At 55.5% G+C, this 19,762-nt stretch overlaps 1 protein-coding gene and 1 long non-coding RNA gene across 3 annotated transcripts in view; one reads left to right on the forward strand and one right to left on the reverse strand.

Annotated features, from left to right (window-relative positions):
- The window catches only part of TRPM1 (transient receptor potential cation channel subfamily M member 1), a 128,107-nt gene extending 115,796 nt beyond the window's left edge, over nucleotides 1–12,311 (reverse strand). For both annotated transcript variants that reach the window (XM_070053538.1, XM_070053537.1), the window contains exon 1: nucleotides 12,071–12,311. In XM_070053538.1, the coding sequence (XP_069909639.1) occupies nucleotides 12,071–12,145 (75 nt within the window). In that variant the 5' untranslated portion in view covers nucleotides 12,146–12,311. The remainder of the gene's footprint in view (nucleotides 1–12,070) is intronic.
- LOC127486451 (uncharacterized) overlaps nucleotides 1–16,458 on the forward strand; it is a 33,057-nt gene extending 16,599 nt beyond the window's left edge. The window contains exons 2-4 of the long non-coding RNA XR_011380566.1: nucleotides 11,006–11,154; nucleotides 12,049–12,207; nucleotides 15,347–16,458. This is a non-coding gene — a long non-coding RNA (uncharacterized lncRNA). The remainder of the gene's footprint in view (nucleotides 1–11,005; nucleotides 11,155–12,048; nucleotides 12,208–15,346) is intronic.
- The last annotated feature ends 3,304 nt before the right edge of the window (nucleotides 16,459–19,762 follow it).

Below are 19,762 nucleotides of genomic sequence, written 5' to 3' on the forward strand. Positions count from 1 at the left end.
GAAACCCAAGTGATGCTCTCGGCTGGGCTTAGCGGCCAGGCCTGCTTTCCTGGGATCAAGGTTTTATCCACAGCCGTTAATCACACGAAAGCAGATAGTCGGAGCATTAGTCCCCGCCAGCTGCCACTCTCTGCCTGGGCCATTACAGGGATTACTCTCCGAAGTGCCCAGGGCTGCCCTGAGGGTGAGGTCCAGGGCCCTGTCCCCACCACCCCGTGTAGGCCTGGCCCAGAGCACATCCTCAACAGGGTTTTGTTTTTTTTGTTTGTTTGTTTTTGTTTTTTTTACAGGCAGAGTGGACAGTGAGAGAGAGAGAGACAGAGAAAGGTTTTCCTTTTGCCATTGGTTCACCTTCCAATGGCCGCCGGGGCTGGTGCGCTGTGGCCAGCGCACCGCGCTGATCCAATGGCAGAAGCAAGGTACCTATCCTGGTCTCCCATGGGGTGCAGGACCCAAGCACTTGGGCCATCCTCCACTGCACTCCCGGGCCACAGCAGAGAGCTGGCCTGGAAGAGGGGCAACCGGGACAGAATCCGGCGCCCCGACCGGGACTAGAACCCGGTGTGCTGGCGCCGCAAGGCGGAGGATTAGCCTAGTGAGCCGCGGCACTGGCCGCTCAACAGGGGTTTAAAGTCCTTGCAGCCACCCCTGGACAAGCAGGTGGCACTCCCTCGGCACGGGGGCTCTGGGCAGGCAGGCACCCCAGTGAGTTCCAGGGTGGGAAAACATGCAGAGTGCAGGCCTGGAGGGTGGCTGGTGCCTCCCCAGCGTGCAGGCAGCCAGTCTGCACCCAGAGCCGCTCTGATGGCAGCACCGCACTCAGCTGGCTGATTCAGCCCTCTGATGGGGTTAGAATCCACAAAAGCCTGATTGGTCTGTTTCTTCTACTTACAACCCAAGAACTCCTAAGGTTAAAAATGGAGGTACCACTGACTGCCCAAAGAAGTGAGGGCCCTGAGCACCTCTTTTGCTAGTAAAGTGATTGCTAACGTTGCAAAGGATCGCTAATGGTGCGAAGGATCGCTAAGATTGCAAAGGATTACTAAGATTGCAAAGGATTACTAAGATTGCAAAGGATCGCTAAGATTGCAAAGGATTGCTAATGTTGCAAGGCGCATTGATGTCGGAGGGGCAGGTAGAACGTCAGGCCCCTGGGAAGGAACACTGGAGCCGGCCACAGCATCCTCTCTGGGTGGACATCGCCAGCATCTTTAGGACTTGGAAGCTCACCAGCTCCCTGCGTGGCCCTGAGCTAGCTGGCAGCTGGGTTTCACTCACTTTGTTGCTAATCGCAGGCAGTTGGTCTTTTTGACAAGTGAGGGATTTGCAGATGTTGACCCTGGCACTCGGCTGCCACCCGGAAGCTGAAGGAAAAGACAATGGCAGAGCTCAGCGGAAAGGCCTGGCTCAGCCTGGGGCTTCAGCTGTGGGTGGCCGGACCCCCGGCCCTCCCTGACCGCAAAGGTGCAGCTGAGCCAGTGCCTGGGGCGGGGCAGACCCTGCTCTTGGGAGCCTTCCACCAGTGGGCAGGAGAATGACTGACAAGTCGTCACATAAGGTGGTGAGAGGCGCTGTGTGTTGGGAGGGGGTAAAGGGGAAGAGGGCGCGTGGGAGGGGCTGTTTCAGACAGGGGTCCTGAGTACCGGGTACAGCGGGTAAAGCCACCGCCTGGGGCACAGGTATCCCAAATGGGCACCAGTCTGAGTCCTGGCTGCTCCACTTCCAACCCAACTCTCTGCTAATGTGCCTGGGAAAGCAGTGGAGGATGGCCTAAGAGCTTGGGCCCCTGTACCCTTGTGGGAGACCCAGAAGAAGCTCAGCTTCAGCTCGGCCCAGTCCCGGCTGTTGTGGCCATTTGGGGAGTGAACCAAAGGATGGAAAATCTCCCCCACCTCAACTCTGACTTTCAAATAAATAAATAAATCTTGAAAGAAAGAGTCCATGGCTGATTGGGAAGTCCATGCCAGGTAGGGGCAGCCAGCCAAAGGGACGGCAGGAGGGCCCTGTGGCTGCTGAGTGGGGACAGGAGTGGGGCGAAGGGCCCATTAGGCCGGGCTGTGTAGGGCAGAGGTAGGCCCAGCCAAGCGCAGCAGGTCACCCCTTTCTGGGTCCAAGTTCCCCTAAACGAGCTGCTTCTGTGACTCTGAAGCACAGAGATGTGTGTTCATGATGCATGTTCATGACCAGCCCCGTGGGGTTCAGAACACACCAGCCCAAAGCATGACCTAGGAGGTCACGATGGGCCACCTGGGACGTGCCTCTTTGGCTTAAGGAGTATTTTGAGCTGGTCATTTTGGAAAACTGCAGGCCCAGGAGGAGCTGTGAGAACAGGGAAGTGAGCCCTCGGGAAGGGACGTTTACATCTAGAAAGGATATCTGGTTTGCAGGCGTGTCTTGCTCTCTGTTCCAGGAAGCAAAGGAGGAATCTAAGTCACCAGACGCTTATCTGTGGGCAAGGGGCCGACTTCAATGCGCAAGACAAACCTCGCTCTGTGTTTCCAGAGTGTTCTTGGCCTCCTACCCCAGCCTCTCCCCAACCCCTCTCCCAAGTCTGCGTCAGCTCTCTGCGGTCCGCTCTAGAGTCCTCCTCTCTGGACCATCGCCCTGGTTTGCAGGACACGCTCCTTAGTAAGCTTCTGTCTGTTTCCCTTGTGTCAGTGATTGACACTTTGCTACAGCGATTCTCAGCTGAGACCTCTTGAAGGCGGGGGAGGAAATGACGTCAGAAGCAGAGGCTGCCCCACGCCCCAGCTCTGTGTGCACCTTCTGCACACAGCTGCGTCTGAGCAGGGGATTCGGGCAGGTTGCACACCACCACTGCTGATCATGCTTGCAGGAAGTAAAGAGACAGTCAAATGGAATAAAGGCCACGTTAGCGTATTCTAGGATATCACATTGTGTGTGATACATTGATACGACTTTCACTTGTCAGTTAAGACTTACAAATGAACACACTGTAAAGCAAGGAAAGTCCTTATTATGGAGGCTGGCAATGTGGCACATAGGTTAAGACATCATTTTCAGATATGCCAGCATTCTATATGTGAGTGCCGGTTCGAGTCCCAGATACTTCATTTCCAACCCAGCTTCCTGCTAATGCGCCTGGGAAGGCAGTGGATGATGGTCCAACTACTTGGGCCTCTGGCACCCATGTGGAAAACCAGGATGGAGTTCCCGGCTCCTGGCTTTGGCCTGGCCTGGCTGTTGCTGCCATTTGGGGAATGCACCAGCAGATAGACTCAATCTCAATCTCTCCCCCTCCACCCCCTTGCTCTGCCTTTCAAATACATAAATCTTTTTAAAAACCCTTGTAACAGTTGTCCCTTCTTATCCAAGCGTCTGATTTCCACAGCTTCAATTACCCACAGTCAACTGTGCTCTGAAAACATCAAGGCCAGGCTTTTGGATAAGCAATTCCACCTGCGCCTTATGCCTGCATAAATAAGACTACTTCCTGTTAAAACAAAATATCAAAAGAAAGACTCTAGAAATGAACAGTTCCTGTTTCAAGCTGCGCACCATTCTGGGCTGCATGAGGTCCTGCTCCGTCCCATCCAGGAAGTGAATTCCAGTGCCCAGCGTGTCCACCCTGTATGCACCACCACTCCCTAGTCACGCAGTAGCTTTCTGGGTTATCAGATCACCGTTGCATCATCGCAGGGCTCGTGTCTAAGTCACCCTTGTCTTGCTGAATAATGGCCCCAGAATGCCAGAGTGGGGATGCAGGCGTTGGTAATGGAACACGGAAGGGCAGACCCACTCTGCACTGTGTGGCAATGCTGCAGGGCCTAGAGACAGGATTCCCAGGGTTCAGCACCATCCATGGTTTGAGGAGCGTGTCCACCGTGGCTGAGAGGGCGCTACTGTGTGCCCCAGTACACACATGTGGGTGAAATAGCATGAAATGCGAGGTGGGGTTAGAGCGAAATCCACTGATTGGTAGAATGTCCCTGAAGGAGTAGCTGGGACAATGATGAAGCTGAGAGTGCTGAGAAGTGGGGGAGTCTAACTCAGGAAACACAAGGCTGCCAGCAGACCCCTCGACGTGTGTGCACCTTGCAGTCTGTGTGCAGGGCCACAAGGAGGGGTCACCATGGGGCGGGGAGGGGGGAGCAGCCCTGAGTCTGGCTCTGTGGGGTCTCCACCCACTGGCTGGCAGCCCCGGCTCCGTGTTTCCTCGTGTCCATCCTTCCCCACGCCACACTTGCTGTAAGATCCTGAGCACAGGTCACAGCACCACTGACAACCAGAAGGTGTTTGTGTGGCTGATCTTGTTGAGACGAGCACATTTGCCAAGCACTGGGGGGAACGCCTGTGAATCCGCGTTCACCCGCCAATGGGGATGGCTCTGCTGGGCCTGGCTGCTGCCGGGGCAGATGTCGCCAGGGTGACAACTAACTCCACTTCCCCCACCCACAAAGAATCCCCAGTCTCGGGGCCTCCTGGAAAGCCCTTTTGACGTCATCACGGGTCAAAACCAACCATAAATTCTGTGCACTGCCGCACAGAGCTGACAGGCCCCGGTACCTGCCCCACACACCCTCCCCAGTGGTGCAGTCTCTCCTCCCCACTCTGCACCCGCCCCCTCTCAATCCACCCAGGCACACCCCTGCCCGCAGACCCCTGCACTGGCTGTTCCCGCAGGTGTCAGCGTGGCTCCCTCCCTCGCCTCCTTCCTGTGCTCAGTGCAGTCCCTCTGCTGTGTTCTGGCCCCCCTGTGCTGCAGTGCAAGGCTGTGCAGGGTGACAGGTGTCTGTCTCCATTGAAACACCACCGTGGGCATGCAGGGAACAGGGATAAGGGACCACGCCACGTCTCCATGAACTGCTCACTCACTCACAGCAGGGTGGTGTGAGCCTTGCAATCAGTGACTTGCAAGTTAAACCTGTGAATTGCTGCAAGACTGTGTTCAGTGGTAAAAAATATACAGGAAGTCGCGAATGTCTCCATGAGAAGGCACATACCCCACGGCCAAACAGCTGCACTGGGATTTGGACGAAGGAGTGGGGCAGCTCTTTCCTGCCACTCCATGCTGCTCTCCCATGAGCTGCTGCTGAGTATTGAGGGTACCAGGGAGCCCCGCAGCAGGTGTGGCCACTGTCAGAACATCTGGTGTCACTCAGGGAGATGTGGCTTGTGTTGAGACACTTGCCTTCCTGTGTGCAATCAAGGGAATGTCTCCAAAGACACAGATGGATGGATAAGGGAAAAAAAAAAAAAGGCAGACACACTCCCAGGGAGGAGGCTGCTTTGGAAGGGGAGGAGGGGGCCCAGGAGTCCAGGGAGGCGGGCGGCTGCTGAGCTGTCTTCCGGTGGTGGTGGCCAGCGGCACCATGAGAACCAGTACAAGAAATGTCAGCAGTGGCCAGGAAGAGGGACAGCCCGGAGGGACAGGGGGTTGCTAAGGCTGCCCTGTGTCCTATCTTCCCCAGATGTTCACAACACATGTGCCTGGGCAAGAGCGGCAGCCCAGGCTAACCCTGAGGGTCTGACAAGGGGACAAAGCCATGAGACAACTTGTGTGACCCAAAGAGCCTCAGGTGACACGGATCATCCAAACAGCAGGTGCAAGGGCAGCAAGACTCCAGACTATTGACCTTTGAAAGGTGTTAATAAGCCCAGGGTGGCCAGTGAGGTCCCACACGCAAACCCTCTCCTTGCACCAGCGAGGGACTATGGGACTTGGGGTGGCCTGGCTCAGGCACAGCCGACCCTCGCTCTGTCCTGATTACACAGATGGAAGACCATCTATGCCCACCGTGTGCTGGACGGGAGTCAGCCGGGAGGGTGCGGCTTTCAGTGTCATGGGGAGGGGAGGATGAGGAGACCTTGCACCAGAAAGCCAGCGAGGGCGAGGCGACAGAGGAGCAGCTGTGCGAGCCATGCGCCTGGGAATGACCTCCCAGAGAAGTCTCAGAGCCGTGGTGCTGTTGGGGTGCCACTCAGCACATTCAGTGCCCCCTGGCGGCCGTGAGGAGCAGGAGGGGGCTGGACCAGCACGCGGGCCCCACCCCAGGTGGGTCTGTAGACCCTGGGCTCTGCTGCCTCCCCTCCCTGTGGTCCTGGGGCAGCCCCCGCAGCACACCTGGCAACAGTGCCAGGCCCCTCCCCACATACACATAGCCCTGAGGTGTGTTCCCTGAGTGGAGGGCCACCCCCGAGGGCTCAGAGGCACCGGACCCTGAGCGTGAACATGGTACCCGTGGGGAAGCCACAACCAGCCTGGACGAGCTGAGGTGGAAAACAGCGGATTGGCCTGATAGTCATATCACGGATCTCTCCCTGGGAGGCACCCGCGGGGACCCTGGGCAGGTGCCAAGACCTGGAGTTGGGCTAGGGAGGCCAAGCAGGAAGTACTCCCAGAAGTACCACATAGGCCCCTATAAGAGGAAGGATGGAGGGGGTGGGAGGGAGGACGTGGAGCCGTTCAGGTTGCCAGCTGTGCTGGGTACCGCTCCTGGGGGCTTGGCTGGATTGGGGAATACGTGAAGAACAGCCAGAGAGCGAGGCCCCCATCAGCTGCAGATTGAGGGGAGAGGGGAAGAAGGCCGTTTTCCAAAGTCCCTGCAACCAAAGTGTCTGCTCTGGTCCCAGGAGCCACCTCTAGTGCAATCCCGGCTCCGATGGCGCCCAGGAATGTGTGTTCTGTTGCTGCTGTGAAGAAACCAAGTTTTCGCCGGCGCCACGGCTCACTAGGCTAATCCTCCGCCTGCAGCGCCGGCACCCCGGGTTCTAGTCCCAGTCGGGGCGCCGGATTCTGTCCCGGTTGACCCTCTTCCAGGCCAGCTCTCTGCTGTGGCCCGGGAAGGCAGTGGAGGATGGCCCAAGTGCTTGGGCCCTGCACCCCATGGGAGACCAGGAGAAGCACCTGGCTCCTGGCTTCAGACCAGCACAGTGCGCCGGCCGCAGCGCCCTGACCACAGCGGCCATTGGAGGGTGAACCAACGGCAAAGGAAGACCTTTCTCTCTGTCTCTCTTTCTCACTGTCCACTCTGCCTGTCAAAAAAAAAAAGAAAAAAGAAAAGAAAAGAAAAGAAAGAAAAGAAACCAAGTTTTCAAGACCTCCTGCAATCACATACTGGCTTTGTTTAACGTCGTGCACAGAAGCAGCACACGCTGTCCCTGTGAGCCTGTGCAGCTGGACAGACAGCGCCCGGAGTCCTGGGGGTGCCCTGGCTGCTAGGATGCGTCACGTGCACCTGCAACTCCCTCTACTGCCTCGGCATGCTGCCAGGAACTTAGAAATACTCTGTTGGTGCACTTGACAATTTGATAGGGACTTTGAGCAGTCAAGTCTGTTTGTTCTGGAAGACGCTGGGCTTGTGCTGGCTGATCCCCCGGGCTGGGTGTGAGGAAATTCTGGAGTACAACACATTCTCCACGTCCTCCGTGGGAGCCACCTCCCAAGCCTGCACTTCCTGCAGCCCTGGGGGACACCACATGTGGTGATGGGTTTTACGTGGAAGGGGTTTCTTCAAGCTACATGGAGGTCCCCTTCCTGCAGGACTTACAGAGCTTTAGTGTGCAAATGTGCTTGGTGGGTCTCTGATGGGGGGCTCTGTGGTCCCTCTGGTTTGGATTAGGCTGAGGACCAACCTCTGGGAGGTTCTGAACAGAGGGTACCTCGGTCGGTTATGCCACACTCAGTGCCTCAGATTCTCACGCAGGACTGGGACCCCTGTCCACCCCTCTCGGGCCAAATTCATCAGGGCCTTCCTGGCCCCAGTCCTCCCCCAGAGTGGCAGGGCCCCTTCCAAGGGTCTCCCCGTCTCGTTCTCCTGTAGCTCCTGGGCACAGTGCTCCCTTTGTGAGCACTTACCCTGTGGAAGGTGATTGAGTGGGCACAGGGGACTCCGCACAGAGCAGCCCAGTGCAGGGTGACAGCTCTGGCTGGACCCAGCGTGCACTCAGGCCTTATCAAACCTGCTCACGCCATCCCCCCAGTGCCACATCCCCACATAGCCAGGCCGGGTGCTGCCCTCCAGGGTGGTCTCCACAGCTTCTGACTTCAAGTCCCTGTCTCAGTATCCTCACTCGCCCCTGCTCTGGCCCTACAGCGAGCAATGGCCTGGGAGCCAAGGAGCCTGGTTCGTTTCCTGCTTCTCTCCCAGCCCCCTGGGCCTGCTCTGAGGCCTTTGCAGAATGGGGCACAGAGCAAATGGGCTAAAAGTGGGAGGAGTGGAAGCGCAAGCAATGCAAGGGAATGAGACGCCGCCTCGGGCAGACCTGTGGTCACTGGCTGAAGGCTGCGGTCACTGGCTGAAGGCGGCGCTCACTGGCCGGCTGGCCGGCCCTCAAGCTCAGAGCCTTCCATGCTCCCTCCCTCCCACCCCCGACTCTTGGGCCCTTGGCCTTGTCACTCAGGGTTCTGCACAGGTTGGGCACAGGGTCTAGGGCTGGTTCTGAGGCTACAGTTGATACACAGTGGAAGACGTGGAGCAGAAGGCACGGTCAGCAGCCCCGCACACAGCCCTGAGAGCTGCACCTTTGCGAGTGTGGGGTCTGGGGGACAGTGGGTTCAGATGGAGGCCCCCACTTCTGAGAATCGTCCTCAGCTTGAAAGGGGACCGGAGTGCCTTCGTCCTGGGGCTGGACACAGGATCGAATGAGATGTGCAGAGCCTCTGAGAGCCTCATCCTCAAAGCCGGCCTGGGGCCTGCAGCTGGGAACGGTCACCCCCCAGCCAGGACCCCAGTGCAGAGGGCCAGGGCTGGCGCCCAGACCCAATTCTCGCAATGAAGGAACCAATGCATGCCTGTTGGTTCTGTAATTAAGCCAAATAAACAAATTAAAAACCCTGGGGCTTGGGTTTTGTGTGTCTGTCTCAAATTTCATTTTTCAGCATTTCATTTGTATTGCCTTGTATGGAAGCATTGTTCTTCAATGGGTTGAAAGTCTTACAATAACCAGCCCCATGCTATAATCAGATTTCAAATTTTTCCCCAAGTGCGACACACAGCCAAGAAGACAGTGGGGCTATGGTGGGGTCGAGCGCCTACCAGGGTGAGGAATCCCCGGAGTCCCCCATCCCTGGGACAGGAATTGCTTAGGATTCGCACAGGGAATTCTACACTGGGGTCCAAGCACAGGCTAGGTGGGTGCACACGGAGCTCCTGGGCTCCAGCAGCACGCTCTGAGCAGCAGGGGTGCCGTGACCTTGACAGGAGCCAGCTCTGGTCCTTGCACCCCAGGCCCCTGGGACCTGCCTAGCCCTGAGCAGGGTACCAGCCTGCTGCCGCGGCTGCTCTGTGAGCCAGGAGGGCCAGCTTGGTGGAGGGGAACCCTGCCTGCCACACGAGGCCAGCCAAGCACCCAGGGACTGAGTAGGAGACACACAACCCAAGCCTTGCAGCAGGCTGCACTGCCTAGGTGGGGCAGTCTCCACCTCGGGGGGCCATGGTTCACCGGCCCGTCCACTCATCATGGCTCACTCGAAAGGTGTCAAAACAGTTGTCAATGGTGAGAACATCCCCTTGATTTCATCGGGAAAGACTCCCAGGAAAACCAGACAGGACTGATGCGACAGGCAAGAAAACCCCAGGCGTTATGCCTTCCTACACCTGCTTCTGGTTTTCTCTCTTTTGAAAGGAAGAAGGCGGGAGGAAGGGAGGGAGAGAAAGAGAATGAAAGCTAACCACCTCCACACTGGGGAAATACAGGTGTTTATTTAGGACTCCCTGCGTCTTTTAGATTTTCTCTAAATGGCATATTTTCAGGGCTTTTTTCTTTTTTAATTCGACAGTGTGTTCTAGAATTGATCCCTGTAGGTACAGGTGGCTTGGTTCACTCAAGTGCTGAATAGTAGTCCGTCGTTTCAATAAACAAAAGCTGATTCACACCTTACGCGTGGGCTACGGGGTTGCTTTCTGCTGGCCACAGCAGGCAGTGCTGCCACGAATACTCCCGTGCCCACGTGCGCCAGCGTCTTCCTAAGGCAGACTCTGAGCACACCCGCTGTGCTGCACCACTATTTAATTTTGCTTTGGACCTTGATCTTCGACTTTAAATGTGCCATCCCTCTAGCAAAACAGAACGTGGGCAGAGCTGGAAGTGCTAGGCCAAGGAATCGCGTCTTCCATCGCCACGTGGACGCTGGGAGCCCGTTCCCGGGAGAGGGGCTGCTGGGACCAGCGGGGCTCCTCGCAGCATCTGCTCATTTCATCAGGACTCCGCTGTGTGTCCTTGGAGGCCCCAGAGAAGAGCTTCAGAGTTGACGAACGAGGGCAAACAGCCGTGGCATCTGCCTGTGACATGCACAGGGCCAGGCTGGAGGACCTGTGGCCGACCTGTGCGTCATGTGCGTTTGTTTTTCCCCGTGGGGCAGCTGGTGCGGCTCAGCAAACACCGGGCAGCTTGCAGCTGGGAACTGGCTCCAGACCTCAAAGGAGGGCCAAGTAGGCGAGGGAAGGCGGCGGGAACAATCCACACCCATGTGATTCCGTGGAAGTTTTCAGTACCTCCTTAAAGAGTAGCTCCCTGGGCCACGGGTGGGGTCTTTCATTCTTCCGGTGTTACTTTTACTTGGCTTGAGGCTGTTAAGTAGGCCGCAGGGCAAGCTACGCTGCCAAGACCTAACTGTGCTGAGTTTCTACAGGAGGGTGGCAGGCACCAGCACAGGGCGAGGTCACCTGGGAGTGGGGGACAGCCTTGACCTTGGACTTAGGAACAGCTAGGAGGCTGTGTGTGTACATGAGGTGCTCTTTTTCAACCTTGACCATCATCGGAGTGCTTCCTCCTCCTCCTTTGTTGAATTCCCTACTCCCAGACTCTACCCATCAGGGCCCCATGCATAGGCAACGCAGCGGGGGGAGGTCAACAGGAAATACCAAATCCAAGAGCGACAAAAGCCTGGTCCTCTTCTGAGAGACTGGCAGGAAGAGTGTAGATCAGCTTTGTGACTGAGGGGGCGTCACTCGGGTGTATCTTTCTATGCTTGACAGAGGAGAGCTTTAACTCTTTATTTTTAAAAGGAAGCCTTTTGTTTCTTTTTCTCTTGCATTTTCAGGCTCATAGGATGTCAGAGATTAGCAAATACCTGACGCTACCTCTGTGACTCCCCTCCCAGCTTCTGGAGTGGGGACACTGCAGCCCGGAAGCTGTGTGCCCACGTGGTGCAGCTTCTGCCTGCTGACCCTGGGTTTCTAGCCCCGGAAGGTAACCTTTCCACGGACAGTCACCTGGCTCCCGCTGTGTGCCTGGCTTCTCTCCCCGGTGCCTGGCTTGTGGTGGGTGCTGGGTGAGTGCCTGCTGGGGGGATACCCCGCTCTGCCTGCTGCTTGTCTGTCACCACCACTGGGCACAGCGACAGTGGGCAGCACCCCGGAAAAATCAGGGACCCCCACTGAGCCCTCAGGATGCCAGAATGAGGCAAGGGAGGTCCAGAGGCACCTGCTGTGGCCGGGTAAGGCTCCTGGTTCTGCTTCCATGCCAGCCGAGGGGCAGTTGGGGCAGCAGGGTGAGGGGTGGTCTATGCAGGCGTCTTGCACTCGGATGGTCACTTAAGGAAGCCCTGGGTACTCAGGATTCCAGTGCCAAGGCTGGGAAAAGCACACCCAGAGTCCAAACCTAGCGCTGCTGCAAGGGTCAGCCCCAGGCAGGGCAAGGCCCTTCCCACAGCTTGGCCTCTGGGGAGCCTCTTGCCCTGCCCTCATCCTCATGTAGCCTCAGCCTGGCCGCCCCCCTGTTAGAAGCGTTGGCTGTCCCCTCACCTCTGCCAGTCTGTGACTCCATGAGCCATCAGCTGAGCCCCTGAGCCCACACGAGAGCCCCCAAGTGCCTCTGACACACAGCCCAGGGTAAGGCAGAGTCCAGCGGGACTCCAGCATCGTGGAGACACCACACCTGCCGGCTCAGGTGAGCAGACAGAGCATGAAGGTGGGGGCGGCAGAGACCGCAGGAGTCAGACTCAGCGGCAGGAAATGCAAGGTCACCTCCCAAACAGAGGGCCTGATGCAGGAGCTCCGCACGCCGATGCCCCTGCCCACCCGATGGCCGGGTGACAGAGCTGGAGACCAGCGTGCCACTGGCCTTCCATCCGTCTGCTCGCAGGGTGCCCGCAAAGCTCACTCACCTTCTGGGACCCCGACGTGGAGCTCTTGAGCGAGCCCCGCTTGAAGGAGCTGCTCATCTTCCTCACGGAGCCCATGAGCCGGCCTGGGGCGTCGCTGGTGCAGCCGGACCCTGCCGCAAGGGGCCACCCCTGTGCAGGTGAGCAGAATTGGAGAGACCCACTCAGCAGCACCCACGGTGCAGGGTGAGGCCGGCAGCGGGGACAGCCCCGGTGGAACCTGTGCGGGTGACCGCTGCCGACTCCAGCCCAGCGCCCCAGGCTCTCTCCTAAAACATCTGTAATCGGGCTTAATCCCTCCCTCCCCACAAGGTTTATAGGGGGGCAGATTTAGCAAATGGCGATTGAAAGTAAATCCACTTTGAGAAAGTGCTGGCTGCAAAGGGTAGCCAAGTAGGAAGGATTTGGCTGTTGAGAGAGACGCACAGCCAGAGCTGAGAGCCACCTGGCCTCACCCCTCCCTCCCGTGGTCCGGGGTCCCCTGAGTCTCAGAGCAGGATCCCCACCCAGGCCCCAGCCCCTGGGGGTGATCACAGCTCCCAACCCGCGCAATCATTGAGTACCTCCTCCCCTGTGGCCTTGGCATTGAGTCATGGGTACCCTCTGCTGGGTGCTGGTCTGCACCACGCTGCACTGGGGGGGTCTCCCTGTCATTTCCCATTTCTGGGGTGCCCGCCTTGCCCCTCTATAGGGCAGCTGGTGGTGCAGGCCTGGGTGTGTTGCTGTGCCCCAGGCACAGACGGGGCAGGGAGCTGGATGCGAGTCAGCCTTGGCACCGACCTCCTTTCTCTCCTCTGGGCTCCGTCAGCACCCCCCACCCCATGTACAGAGGAGGGAACTGAGGCTCGGAGGACAAGGCCGTGCGCTCCTGTTGCCAGAGCTGAAAAGAAGTCCAGTAAAGGATAAGTGGCCAAGTCCACTTATAAGTGAAGCCACGCTCCACTTGTGCGTCTGGCTTCGCACCCCAGGAGGCAGGTGCGAAGAGTGGAGACCCAGCCTCCGCCTCTTGGGATCTGGTTAGGAACTTGGAAGGGGGTCTTCCTCCCCAGAACATCTCCCACCCGCAAGTTCAGCCTCTGCCTGCCACCTGCCTTCCCTTACCATCCCTTTGAGTTGCCATGGTTTGAGCTTCTCTGATGGGCTGATGGGCCACGTGTGGTATGCACCCAGTGCTGGGGACACTGGGGAACAGCAGGTGACAGCCCTGCCTTCCTGGAGCTGCCTGGTTGGGGGAGGAGAGATTGACACCTGAAGCAACAAAGCACGTGGCAGCTGGCTGGTGGCTGGGAGGTGCCAAGGAGGGAGAGAAGGCGGGGAGGAGGGACCGCCTGGGGTGCTGGGTTCTGAGCCTGATGGTCTGCTGGGGGTGGGGGTGGGGGGAGGGGTTGCGGAGAGCAGGGAGGGAGCAGAGTGCAGGGGTCTGCGGGGAGGATTTCCAGGCAAAGACAGTGGCAGGGCAAAGTCTTTGGCTTGGGAGCAGGGTGAGGGCGTTCTCAGAAGACTAGGAAGGCGGAGGGGACGGGAGGGGAGGGGACAGGGCGACTGTGCCGGCCCTGGAAGTCTTCTCAAGGGCCTGGGGTTTGTCCCCACGCCGTGGTCTGCACTGCAGGAGAAAAGGACCACGGAGGCTCCGGAAGTGGACTAGCTGGAGGAGCAGGGCAGAAGGGGAGCCGGCCTGCTGGACAGCGGCAGCTTGGAGCAGGGCGGGGGCCTGACCCTGCCAAGACTCTGAATTACAGCTGAGTGGGTGCACAGGAGCCTGGGGTAAGGCAGGTGGGGCAGACAGAACCAGGCAACCTCGGGCTTCCGGCCAGAGCTGCTGGGAGGGTGGCGTACCCCGCGCGTGAGCCTTCTCCAGGTTCCTTTTCAGTGGCCTAGAAGCAGGTCAGGGTCGTCCTGCTGACCTGGTTTTCCTCCTGGCGCCCTCACACAAATCCTCAGCCGCCCGCGGGGTCTGGCCTCGTGCACACAGGCTGCAGTGGCTGCAGACCCGATGGATGGCTCTGCTCAGCCCTCCTCTCTTCTCAGCACCCCACCCGGATGCCCAGGGGCACCTGCAGCGCTGGCTGCCCTCAGGGCTCCATTCCTTGTGCCCATCGTCAGAGCTGACTCCACCCGCACAGCTCAGAGCTGCAAGCCTCTGACAGCCGGGGTCCGCTCTGTTTCCCACACCTGGTCTTTCTCCCAGTTTCTGGTCTCAGGACGCCAGCAGCAAGACACAAAGTCAAAGGCCTGGGAGCCCTGAGATGCCTTTGTGCTCTGGGGCTCCCAGCTCCCGTCACCGCCAAACCATGATCTCCCAGCCAGCTGGAAGGTCGATGCAACTCACAACCGTTTGAAAAGAGTCCATTTTTAAAAATGCAGATCTGGCCAGGAACGCTGCTTCTTAAAGTCCCACAGGGCTTAGGACTGAACCCAAGGTACTGCTTCTCCTGCTCCCCTCCCTCGGCCGGGCTCCTGCCTGCTCCTGGGCTCTGTGGAGGTCTCCTGTCCTCAGCAGCTGCTCCCTCTCTGTCCCAGACCTGTGGCTTAGTCCCAGCACTTCTTCAAGTTTCCGACCATAGAAAAAGCATGGAGACCTTCCCTACGGGGTTTCATGAAGTTGGCACAATTCTTTCATCAAAGCCAGGGCGGGAGAAGGCAGCGGGGCCCGTTCATTTGTGAAAGGAGACAGACTCATCACGAATGTGGCAACGGGGATGGGCACTTTGGTGCAGCCATTGAGCTGCTTAGGACACCTGTGTCCCTTACTGGAATACTGGGGTTCAAGTCCCAGCTCCGCTCATCCTGCTAAGGGCACCCTGGGAGGCAGCAGCCATGGCTCAGGGAGTTGGGTCCCCCCCTTTCTCTTGGGAGACCTGGTTTCATTTCCAAGCTGCTGGCTTTGGCCTTGCCCAGCACCTGCTGCTGTAGGTTTTTGCAGAACTACCAGATGAGACCTCTCTGTCTGTCTGTGCCTGTCTTTGTGTCTCTCTCTGCCTGTCCCATAAATTAATTCAATTTAATTAAATGAAAATAGAGAATGCACCAAGTGAAGTTCTTAAAGAACCACACCATGAGGCCAACATGGGTCCAACTTTCTCCCAGGAATGCAAGGATGACTCAGCACTGGAAAATCCACCCACAGAGTTAAGCACATTAACAGATTAGCAAAGAGACGCTCCACGATCATCTCAATAGTGGCCAAAACCATATGGTCCATCTTAGTAGGGGAAAAAGGAAGAAACCCAGGCACAAACACCCTTCACAATGCTTGGTAACCATTCTTTCTTAACACAGAAACAAGCAAACCCAAGCCCATAGCAACCGAAGAACACAGGCAACCCCTCTAACCTCGCGACAGATGTCTACCAGCGGCTCCCCAAGATGACACAGAGAAACACTGGAAACATTCTTACAGACGCCAAGGACAGAGCAAAAATGTCTACTATCCCCACAACTGCACAACATTTTCTGGAGTTCTAACCAGTGCAGAAACGTAGCAAGACAAGAAAGAGAGAAGTAGTATAAACACAGGGAAGAATAAAAAATTCTCTGCCCATAAAAATCCAGGAAAATCAGCAAACAAGCTGTTAGCATTAGTAAGAGGGCTCGGCAGAATTGCCAGATACTGATTCAACATAGAAGAAAACCGTGGATTTCCTGTCTTCAAGCATATTCAATTAGAAAACGATTCCAATCAAGTTGCAAAATAATCAATAAGACACCTGATAGCAAGACTAGCAGAAGCATGAAGACCTATGTGAAGGAAATAATGAAATCTCAGTAGAGCACAGGAGAAAAGACATTGCAAAACGCATCTTCTCGTTCATTGCTGGAGTACTTTGTGGAGATCAATCTAGCCGTATCTCTAAAATAAACCACACGTACCCTTGGACCGGCACCTGCTCTTCTTGGAACCTAGCCCTTCGAAGTGAGAGCTCTAACATGTAGAAATATTTTTTCAAGCACTGTTTTGGGAAACCTGAAAGTAAAGTCAACGCCCTTTAGAAGAGGAAATAACTCAATACAACACGGTAGATGCCTACCAGGAAATAATAGGCAACCACCGAAAACTTGAGGTCAATACCAGTTACTTTGGAAGGCTACCCATAATATGCTGTGGAAAATAGGATGCAGAAGACGTAGACAAGCGTATACACTCTGATGTAATTTTGTCATTAAACAAAACATAAATACGGGTATAGAGAAGCTTCTATCTGTGTCTCCTCTCTCCTATGAATGTTGCTGTGAACACTGAGAGGAAGCATAGATGTGACACAGTTAGCCTGTTTCAATTTTGGTTTTAATGTTTAGCATCAGACCGTTTCTTGACCCACAATAAAAAATACCGATGCCTGTGCCTTCCTTCCTTTTCGTTCTCTGGCTCAGAAAGAATCACTTTCAGTTCATCCGTCTGCTTCTTTGTTATTTACCTCTTTATTCTAAATAACATGATTTTAACTTGATTTTCTGATCCCACGATTTCAGACATTATTCACCGACTTTCTATTAAGGAAAACAAAGACCCAGGTCCTGCACGCTAGCCCTCCTCAGGCCTCAGCCATGCCCCTCAATAGTGCCATACGCTGCAGTAAATCAGTCTCTAGTGTTTTTGAGACATTGTGTTTACAGTTCATAAAACATTGCTGTAAGCCCCTTCCAGCTTTTTGTTTTGCCTGGAGTTGTTACTTGCCGGATCTTCCTTTATTTAATTCATTTAATGCCTGACCCGGACTCTCAGTCTCCATATTGCCATATTGGTGACATGTGCCCTCCATTTGCTTCCTGGGGACGCGTCAGCTTCTGTCTGGTTGCCACAGCTGTAGCACTGGGGCTCATCTCCCTGGGACAGCCCCCTGCCTGCTCCCTGGCCCCATTGCTCCCTCTCTCTTGGTTTGCTTCCATACTTAGTGCTCAACCGCCTTTTGACGAGAATGTACGGAAATTAAAATTCTTTGAGTTATTACATAGATGCAAATGATTTTATTCAACCTTCATATCTGACGGATAGTTTGGTTGAGTATAAACTGTCAGGCAAGAAATCATTTCCTTCAAAACACCAAAGGCGTTGCTCCACCAGTTCAGCCCTCAGTGCTCTCTGAGAAGTGCCGTACCATTTTGATTCATGATTTAAAAAAAAAAAAAAGTATTTATTTATTTATTTATTTGAGAGGGAGAGGAAGAAAGAGAGAGAGCCTTTATTCTTCTGGTCTGCTACCCCAAATGCTTGCAACATCCATGGCCAGGCTGGGGCTGAGGCCAGGAGTGGGGAGCAGATCCAGGGTTCCCACATGGAGCCCCGTTACCTGAGTCTTCCCCTGTCTCTAAGGGTGCACTTGAGCAGAAGTGGGATCACAAGCCAGAGCTGGGAGCTGCACCAGGCGTCCCCATGCAGGATGCTGGCTCCCTAGCTGGCACCTTAGCCACCAGACCCAGTGTCCACCATGGTTTCATGCTGGCATTTTTTTTTTAAGATTTTGTTTATTTATTTGAGAGGTATGTGGTGGAATGAGGTGAAAAATTCATGCCAAGATGGCCACTGAGGTGAAAAGGTCATGCCAAGATGGCCGCTGAGGTGAAAAGGTCATGCCAAGATGGCCACTGAGGTGAAAAGGTCATGCCAAGATGGCCACTGACAACAGAAACTGCCTGGCAACAGGCCGTGATTGGATGGCTTCAGAAACCACATGACAACAGAGGAAACCATATGACAACAGAGCCTGGCTGATGGCAGGCCATGATTGGATGGTTTCAGAAACTGCCTGGCAACAAGAGCCTGCCTGGCAACAGGTTGTGATTGGATGGCTTTGGAAACTGCCTACAACAGGCTGTGATTGGTTGGGGCATAGACAGCCCCTTGACCAGATTGGCTGGTCTTGACTATATAAGCTGTTGTACTAACTCAAATAAACGAGTAGTACTAACTCAAATAAACGGGCTGCTTGCCTCAACTCCCAGGTTCTGTGTGGTGACTCAGCGCCTCTTGCCCCCACCATGCTCCTCCTCTCAGAAATGAATCCACTGCAACATTGTTGAGAAATCAACAGCAACATAGGTAAAGTTACAGTGAGAGGGGAGAGAGACAGAGACAAAGGTCTTCCTTCTGTTGGTTCACTCCCCAAATGGCTGCAATGGCTGGAGCTGCGCCGATCCAAAGCCAGGAGTCAGGTGCCTCCTCCTGATCTCCCATGAAGGTGCAGGGGCATAAGCCCTTAGGCCATCTTCTACTGCTTTCCCAGGCCATAGAGGAGAGCTGGATCGGAAGAGGAACAGCCGGGACTAGAACCAGTGCCCATGTGAGATGCCAGCGCCACAGGCGGAGGATTAACCCACTGCAACATGGCACCGGCCCCTCATGCTGGCTTTGAACGTGACTGGTTTATTTCCCTCTGAATGTCATCACTCCATCTCTTGTGTACTAAAACCTAAAAATGATGCACCTTAATACTTTTTTCTAGTTAAAAACAGTCTAGGCCAGCACCACGGCTCACTTGGCTAATCCTCCGCCTGTGGTGCCAGCACCCTTGGTTCTAGTCCCGGTTGGGGCACCAGGTACTAGTCCTGGTTGCTCCTCTTCCAGTCCAGCTCTCTGCTGTGGCCCCAGGAAGGCAGTGGAGGATGGCCCAAGTGCTTGGGTCCCTGTACCCGCATTGGAGACCGGGAGGAAGCACCTGGCTCCTGGTTTTGTATCGGCGCAGCGTCAGCCATGGCACCCATTAGGGGAGTGAACCAAAGGAAGGAAGACCTTTCTCTCTGTCTCTCTCTCACTGTCTATAACTCTACCCGTCAAAAAATTGAAAAAAGAAAAAGTCTGTTGTGTGGGTGTTTGATGTGTGCCCCCAATCTGGAAATCCAGGAAGCGGTATTACACTATTTCTAAAATCCCCCCACCTCCCTCCGTCCCCCAGTTTCTCTGCTTTTTTCTTTTTATCTTGTCTTCTGCAACGCCTGGCCTTCAGCTGTTGGGCCTGCTGGATCGAGGCCTAATTTCCTTCACTTTGTCTGATCCGATCTTCTGGGAGACTTCCTTTACTTTTCCTGACACTCCTTACGTTGAATTGGCTGTTGATGATCCATCTCCGTAGGTGTTGTTTTCTCTCTAAATCTATCCCTCTTTACTCGCTGGAGGTATTCGTCCTACCTTAAGGACTGTTTTATTCTCTCCTGACATTGTGTCTTCAGCACTTCCCATGTGATTTGTTTTGTCTGTTCTGCCTGCTTGGTGATCCTCTCAAGTGCTCTGAATTGGAGCCTTGGGGCCAGCATTGTGGCACAGTGGGTTAACGCCCCAGCCTGCAGTGCCGGCATCCCATATGGGTGCCGGTTTGACTCCCAGCTGCTCCACTTCCTGTCCAGCTCTCTGCTGTGGCCTGGGAAAGCAGTAGAAGATGGCCCAAGTCCTTGGGCCCCTGCACCCACATGGGAGACCTGGAAGAAGCTCCTGGCTCCTGGCTTTGGATCAGCTCCACTCTGGCCATTGTGGTCATTTGGGAAGTGAACCAGCAGATGGAAGACTTGGCTCTCTCTCTCTCCATAATTTTGTCTTTCAAATAAATAAAATAAAATAAAAATCAATGGAGAATTGGGGCCCTGAGTATGTGCCTGACCAGCGAGATGGGGGGTCTACAGGACCCGGTATTTGGGGCCTGCCAGCATCAGTCTACACTGTCTGCAGAGTGCTTCGCGCAGAGAGGAGAAAGCTGCTTCCCAGGT

This window comes from Oryctolagus cuniculus, chromosome 12, assembly GCF_964237555.1.
Source record: "Oryctolagus cuniculus chromosome 12, mOryCun1.1, whole genome shotgun sequence".
In the NCBI taxonomy this organism is placed as follows: Eukaryota; Metazoa; Chordata; class Mammalia; order Lagomorpha; family Leporidae; genus Oryctolagus; species Oryctolagus cuniculus.